Raw genomic sequence first — 8,205 nt, forward strand, 5'->3', positions numbered from 1 at the left:
AGTGATCCCTCTCCCTCTCTCCCTTTCTCCCTCTGTCCACACACACACTCACAGAGACGGGTGGTGGTTGGGGAAAGGAGAGGAACATATTTCTTGACTCATGCTTGTCTGTTTTGGTATTTATATATACGGTATTCATTATGTCATTTGTGAGGAATAGCAACCTCTCTCTTTTTATTTATTTACTTACTTTTTTGGGTTTAATCATGCTAGCATGGAACTAATATTTGAAAAATGACCAAGCATGTTTTTCAAATTAATTTGGTATTATCATTTCCTGTATCTTAATAGCTCTACTTATGTTTATGTTTTCTTTTAAATTTAAGAATAATATATCAACAGGCCTACACTTCATTTCTTTGAGTAGAACACCTTGCCTTACACTTTTACATAGTGATGTCATCAAATGTCCTCATTCTTCACATATTATGTTGGTATCCTCCTTCAAACAAAACCGAGAAAAAAATCAAAATAAATTGCTGCAGAAGTTGGAATTTGTTTTAGTGAATACAATAACCATTTGGTGCATTCAAATATGCCTTTCTTTCTTTCTTTTTTTTTTTTTCTTGTTTGGGGGTTGCAGGGTGGGGCTGCTGGCTTCCTATTTTATATTGTATATAAATTCTTAGGGGTTGGACCCGCCAAGGTAGCTTAGTTGGTCAGGGTGAACCTGGGAAGTGTGGTCCCAGTAAGTGGCATATGGTTTTGGGTTCGAATCCTACTCCTGATAATACCCTGAATTTACCCGGTGCTGGCTATTGCGGGGTGGTCAGCACCCCAAGGTTTGGGTCCCCATGGAGAGTCCTAAGGACTTGGCCATGGAATGTTCCTCGGTTATCAAAAGAAAAAAAAAATCTTGGGGGTTGGGGTGGGGGGTGTTGTGTTGTTTGGTGTTGGTTTATGAAGGATTCTGTCTGGAAATTCAGTGTACTCTAGAAGCAAATGATGGAAAATTTTGCTGTTATTGCTTTTGGAAGTAGAAAATTTCCTTTTCCATATTACAATCTTAGATATCACACACAATCTTTGAAGCTTCTTCTGCTCTGCCACCACGATCTGATTTGATTGCTACTATCTATTGCTATCATTTTGCAAAATACAAGGGACTGGATTTTACATTTTGTTGGGATGCTATTTTTCTACTGGGTTTCTTATCGCCTATGACTGTTGTTGCAAACATAATATTGTCTCAAAGTGCAATGAAGGATATCTTGAAGTTTCATGAAAGGGGAATGAATCTCTCTCCCCCCTACCAACCCACCCCCCAGCACACACACACAGAGAGGATATAGTGAAGGATTGGTGGGGAACTGGATTGTGCTTCTTACTGGTGATTGGCATGATAATATCTATTATTGACATCTTCCTTCTATAATATTATCTTTTAGAGCATTGAAAATGCCCCTACTTTAGAAGAGTTACTCCCTCCCAAGGGTGGACCAAGCTTCAAATACAGTACAGAAGATGGTAAAGAAAGAAATGAACAACATGCCCTATCTATGGAACTTAGCAGTATGGTGAAGGGAAGACAAGTTTCTCGTGAAGTAATTAAATGGATTGAAGACAGTGTAATTCCCGTTCATGGTTCAGAGGTTGCCCTTAGTGTAGTGGTTCAGACCCTGCTTGATATTGGATCCAAAAGCTTCACTCATTTGATCACTGTCTTGGAGAGGTATGGACAAGTCATTGCAAAGATATGCCATGATCAAGATAAGCAAGTTGTGCTGATAGATGAAGTGAGTTCTTACTGGAAGAACAGTGCCCAAATGATAGCTATAGCCATTGACAGAATGATGGGGTACCGACTTATATCTAACTTTGCCATTGTGAAATGGGTCTTCTCTCCAGAAAACATTGAACAATTTCATACGTCAGATCATTCATGGGAGGTATAATGCTATGTTTTCTAGTTTCTACTGACAATATTTTCCATAATGCTGTATGATTTCTGGTACCTGTTGAGTATATATGACTGATGCCTTCATGTGGGTGATTACAACATCAAAATTAGAAAAATCCCATAAAATAAGTTTAGAAAAATATTAAAGAGAAGATAAACTCCCTCTGCAAATAAGACTAGAAAACTGCCATAAACTAAGTGAAATATTTTTTTTGCTTTTCTCATATGTGAAGCATCTGCGAATCAATGAGCCAGCTTCTCTTGCCAGTGTTTTCTAACCAGTGGATAAAAATATTGGTTCATTTCTACTAAGCTTGGGACATATTTATCTTTCCTTGTAACCTTCCCACCCTAGAAGTTACCTTGTTGGTAATATCCATGCCCTATTCCTTTGTTCTTTTCTGTCTCATTATACCCTGGTATATGATTTATTGAACTAAATTAAAGACTAAACGGTGTTTTTGGCTCTTCTTTTTAAACATCTATATCATTTCACAAGAAGGAAATTGACATGTCTAGATGAAGCTGGACTAATTTTTTTGTTGTTCTTAATTTATGCACTGGTTTGGTTAAAGCACTCTGCTAACTTTTTGTAGCATATATGTATCGTATACTGGACTACATGGGATAATTTGTTTATATTTGAATCATGTTATAATGCTTTTTGCTCCATTCAAATAACACTTTGTCAGCCTTTATGAGCTTGCCAAACTGCTTAGTTAACCAAGAGAAAGTAATAATCTTTCTTGTACTTCTAACCTTAGCTGGACTACCATTGATCTACACCTTCACTTTCATTCTCTTGTAAAGAAGGCCTGCTTCGATTTGCTTCTTGGAAGCAAAGGCTATTTTTTAGCCCCTATAAGCGCTTTTGGATGTGTTCGGTAATTTCAGTATAATAGCTTCTAGCTCAAAAAAGACATGTACAGTGGAGCAAATGCAATATGCTTCTTTTGGAAGTTCATTTTTGGCTTAGGCAGGACCATTTCATGTTTAATGGATTTTTATAACATCAAGATTGTCCATTAAAATCATGATTTAGTTTCAGCTGCTACTTCTAGAAAAAGCCAAAAAAAAAGCCATCCAAGACAAGGCCATTCATTAGCTTAACATGTCTTGACTGTAGCAAATACTTCATGTTTTTGTTCATGGCAAATTTTAGTTTGTTTTTTAGTGTAACAACTTTTAAAGGGGATTGTTCAAGTTTTTGCTGGAGATTGAATGTGATCTTTACTTGCTTTCCTGTTTATCCCATCGTAATTAAGTGAATAAATAGAGAGGATGAAGAATGGAAATTACGGTATCTTATTCTCCTATCCCTGTTGCTTCTTTTGGATTTGATTTCCCCTCTAGCGTTATTTTCAAATATTTGTAATTAATTTTTTTAATGTGTTGCTGACACACTTTTTTCTTCATTACAGATTCTTAGAAATGCAGTTAGCAAGACATATAATCGTATTTCTGATCTAAGGAAAGAAATATCTTCCCTTAAGAAGAGTCTTGCATTAGCTGAAGGAGATGCAGCAACAGCAAAAGCGGAGTTGGAGGCTGCTGAGTCAAAGCTTACTCTTGTAGATGGTGAACCTGTTCTTGGGGAAAACCCAGGGAGGTTGAAACGTTTGAAATCGTATGCAGAAAAAGCTAAAGAGGAGGAGGTATCTGTACGGGACTCTTTAGAGGCCAAGGAGGCTCTTCTTGCTCGAGCCTTGGATGAAAATGAGGTATTAAATATAAAATTAACTAGCAGTCACTTGTTTTTCCCTTTTGAAACCTCAGAATTCTTTTTCATCAGTTGATAATGTGTATCTAAGAACATGGAATTATTTTCTATGATTTTGGCCAATTATCAATTTGTAGAATCCATTGTTCATCTACCTGTTTATATGCATATTTAAATGCATTTAAGGTGGCCTGATCATAAACTTCAAGCAGATTGATTATTGATTCTGAAAGTTACAACTATCGACTTTATTTGGTTCTCCAATAGAATCATATATGACATGATAAATTTGCTTTCAAGATCTCATGGAAAGATAATTGCATTCAAACTTTTCCTTTCTTACCACTCATATACAACATTCTTAATCAATCAGCTGGTTTAGATTTAAATATTTGCTCCTCACTGTGGATATAAAGTGATGAAGTCCCATGAAGTCATGAGTTCCAAATCCCAATCCCCTGCTCAGGCTTGGAATTTAGCTCTTTTTCAATAGCAGTAATGAAATATCATTTGTGTTACTTTCAGAATGATGGTTCTTTTTCCTTTAACTCATATGCCCCAATGCTTCTTAGCAACCGGCAGGAATCAGATTGGGCTATAAAAATGAAGGATTGACACTTTGTTCCCCCCCAGTTTTGATATTCCAGCTTCCAATTCTATGATTAATATGGCAAACCTCATTGTCTGTCTTTCAGGCATTATTCCTTTCTTTGTATAAAAACTTCTCAAATGTGCTGATGGAACGCCTGCCTGATACGTCTCAAGCTGGAACATTGCGAGGACTGAAGACTATTCAGGCAGATGAGATGGCTGTTGACCTTGAAGAATCATCAACTATGGATGTGGACAATGAGAATGGAAGACCCCAAAAAAGGTTTTTTTTTTTTTTCAGATTCTTTCTTCTTTCTTTTCTCTCAATTTACATTGTCATGTAATGATTTCCAAGGAGACCGTGTCTTGAGTTTAACTATGTTTTTCTTTACTTTCTGCAGTCAGACAAATGGGGGAAAGGCAAATAATGGCTATAACGTGGGTGAAAAAGAGCAATGGTGCTTATCAACTCTGGGCTATGTCAAAGCCTTCTCAAGGCAATATGCTTCAGAGGTAGCTCTAGTTTCTAACCTCTGTTTCTCTTTGTGATTTTATGGTTTTAGTCACACCTGTCTTTCTGTGCTTTTAATGGTTTTGGAAAAGCTTCTTTTCCTCCTTTCTTTCATCCAACCACCACTACCCTTTTCTCTCCCCTCAAGTGCGGGCTAAAATCAAAATAAAAATAAGGAAAAAAAAAAAAAAACAGCTAAGGTAGTAGAGCTTTTGTTGATTTGAAGATCTAACATAGCTGGTTCTGTACATATTCCCATTTAATTGCATACCAATATATCTAAAATTTACTTTATTACCTTTTCAATGTGTACATATAAAATTTTGAATGTTCTGAGCTTGGCTTGTCCTTGAGCCATGTTTCCATAAACTAGACATTTACAAAACTCATCTGGGTATGTACTAGATTCATGTGATGGCTGTGAAGATGTTAAATGAGTCGGCTCAGACCATATGAATTTATGATCTGACATTTTTTTCTCTTTTATGCATTTGTGATTTGTGAATTGGCAGATATGGCTTCACATTGAAAAGCTGGATGCAGAGGTGTTGACCGAAGACGTGCATCCTCTTTTCAGGAAAGCAGTTTACGCCGGTCTGCGTCGACCAATCAATGAAGGGTGATCTGGTCTCAACCCTTCTTGTAACTTGTAATATCAAGTGTTAGTTTTCTCAATGCTGGTTAATGTAAATGAAAATGTAGAACTGCTAAGTTGAGTTATGGTCAGCCTACAGAAGAACTGTGTAGAATGAGGTAGATTTGAAGTTGTCAAAGCAACCCATTGAAGGTTATGGTTTCTGACAATGCATGAACATATACCTTATTTTTCCTTGTTCTTTTCCTTCTCTCATATAATTTAGTTGAAAATTGGAGCTTAAAAAAATTGTTAGAAAAAAAAATGGAGCTCTGACTTAGTCTCCAGAAAGCTGCTAGGACTTTATTGAAAGTACTGAAAGTCTAATGCCCACTGAGCAGCCGTGGACAAGGGGTGCATGAGACCATCCCATGTGTGCACCCACCAAACTAGGGCACTTTTCTCTTACAAGACCTGCAAAACCAAATTTATCTAATCACATTAATCTACTAATTTTTCTCACGGAATTGACTGATTAAATATATACATTTGTTTGTTTTTTTTAATTTGAATCTAAATAGAAATTAATTTAACTTAATTTTAAATACTATTTAATAGTATTAAATATTAAATTATTATTTTATTTTTGTTAAATTATTAAGTATTATTAGGGTGAGGTTTTTGTTGAGATAATATTTTAGATGTTTGAAAAAGTTATTTTTAGTATTTAATAAAAGTTAAATATTTTGGTTTTTAAAAAATAAGTAATAAATAAAAAGAGTTAATAATGAACTATTTAAAATTTGAAAGTAAATTGTATTAAATAATAATAATGAAAAAAAGCACCACCTTACCCAACAAAAAATACTTTGGTTACCATAAAATTTGTGGAAAAATTCTAAGGAAATAAAATAAGAGAAAAGAGAGATTCTATGCAAGTACTACATGAAGATGCAAGGTGAGAGGTACTTTAGGTACTAAGGATGACAAAAATATATATGTATATATGCTATAAGGACAAAATAGAGGCCTACAATTACATTATTTTATTTATTTATTTTATGTTTGGTTATTAAAATTTGAGGAAAAATGTAGAAAAAATAAACATGAGAAAAACATGCATAACAATAAAAAATAAATACAAAATTAATAAATTAATTTTACATATTTCTTCAATTTCGTTTTACTTATTTTCTTCTTTTATATAAAGTAAATAATTTTAAAATGTATAAATTCATAACTAATTTTAATTATTTTGGTTTTTTTTATATTTTCTATTATGTGGTCAAATATAGAAAATAATTTTACTGACCGTTTAAAAAAAAGAATAAAAAAGGAAAAATTAGTAAAAAAATATTTTATTTTCATTATTTGAACTGTAAAACATAATTTTATTTATAAAAATAATTAAGAAGCATTTTTAAGAATTATTCTTAAATTTTTTTTTGAAAATCAATTTTAAAAATCTTGTTTGATAGACTTTAGAAATATGTTTGGTTGTCGGAAAGTATAAAGAAAAATATCATAAAAGAAGTTAGAGAGGAAAAGTAAAAATGAGAAAAAAAACGGAAAAAAATAAAAAAATATATTTAAAATCAATAAATTGTTTTTATATATTATTTTAAATATTTTTTCAAAAATTAAACTCTTTTATGCAAAGAATTAGATAGTTTAAAAATATAAAAAATTCCTAATAATTTTAATTATATTTGATTTTTTTTTCTTCACATTTTGGTAATAAAATCAAATATAAAAAATTTAGTTTTCTTAATATTTCCTCTACTCTCCCTAACCAAATATAGTCTAGAAGTTTTGTAAAAATATAAATGAAAATCCTATTTTTTATTTTTGAAAAAATCAAAAGAAAAATGGAAATAGGGAGGAAGGGGGAGTTCATGCAGGGAACGTGTTTCAGTTTCTTTCATTTACTTAGGGTTTGTCCGTATCCTACCTTTCCCCTTGTCCAATTTCACAACCGCTTGCTTCACCTCAACCTCCCCTGTCCCCTTATCCTGCGCACCACCCCCTCACCCCACCATTCTTTTCCCTCCTATTCAAGAATACCTTTTTTTTTTTTTTCTAAATTCTTTTCTATTTTTCTAATAAATTTTTGTATAAATAAACTTATTTAATAATGGCAATAATTTTTCCCTAAATAATTGAAAATCCAATCCCTTCCTATTTGTTCATGTGTAATTTTTCTTTTTTCCTTTTTTTTTTTATAAGATTGACCTTTCCACATTTTGAAGAAAATTATTTAATTTTTAATTTTGTTAATGTTCTAAATTTTTTATAGATAGAAATATTAATTAAAAAAATATAAATTCACTATAATATTTTTTTGCCTCATAAAAACAACATTTATGATTCTTCCTACAAATTTATTATTATTTCTATAAATGTGGGTATGAGTTAAGTTTTATTTATTTATTTTTAAATATTTATTTATTATTTTATAGTTCTAAATTTTTTTCTTAAATAGGAATATTCTAAAGGGTTAATTTTATTAAAATCTCTGTTAAGTTTAGTATAAATATACTAAGGTAATTATTTTTAAAAACAGTTATGAAAAATAGATTTTAAGAACAAGTTTTGAAATTTATTCTATAATTTTTGTGAAACAAATGTTTGTTTGCAAACCTAAAATGTTTTTAACATATTTTTAATGTTTTTTTAAAAATATTTTTTATTTATAATGTTTTATTTTTAATAATTCTATATGCTTTAAAGATAACCGTTTTTAATTGTCAAATATGTTTTCTATATTTTTTTTTGTTTTGAACAACATAAGACTGTTTTAAAAAACAATTCTTAGCAAACCCTAAATCTTGTTAAGTTTTAAATTTTATTAATTAGCACACTTACAAATTTTCAGAGAATTATTAAATACTCATATCTAAAACATTATT

The 8,205-nt window shown here is 31.8% G+C and overlaps 1 protein-coding gene across 3 annotated transcripts in view; it reads left to right on the forward strand.

The window, feature by feature from the left end:
* Nucleotides 1–5,557, forward strand: part of LOC117917143 (nuclear cap-binding protein subunit 1) — a 61,149-nt gene extending 55,592 nt beyond the window's left edge. Inside the window, exons 15-19 of one of the 3 annotated variants that reach the window (XM_034833388.1) lie at nucleotides 1,389–1,889; nucleotides 3,322–3,621; nucleotides 4,316–4,494; nucleotides 4,613–4,724; nucleotides 5,235–5,557. In XM_034833388.1, coding sequence (XP_034689279.1) covers nucleotides 1,389–1,889; nucleotides 3,322–3,621; nucleotides 4,316–4,494; nucleotides 4,613–4,724; nucleotides 5,235–5,345 — 1,203 coding nt within the window. In that variant the 3' untranslated portion in view covers nucleotides 5,346–5,557. Of the gene's footprint in view, nucleotides 1–1,388; nucleotides 1,890–3,321; nucleotides 3,622–4,315; nucleotides 4,495–4,610; nucleotides 4,725–5,234 lie in introns of those variants that run through there. The other 2 variants (XM_034833389.1, XM_034833390.1) reach the window with 2 other exon arrangements.
* Nucleotides 5,558–8,205: the final 2,648 nt, after the last annotated feature.

This window comes from Vitis riparia, chromosome 6 (genome assembly GCF_004353265.1).
Source record: "Vitis riparia cultivar Riparia Gloire de Montpellier isolate 1030 chromosome 6, EGFV_Vit.rip_1.0, whole genome shotgun sequence".
Taxonomy (NCBI): Eukaryota; Viridiplantae; Streptophyta; class Magnoliopsida; order Vitales; family Vitaceae; genus Vitis; species Vitis riparia.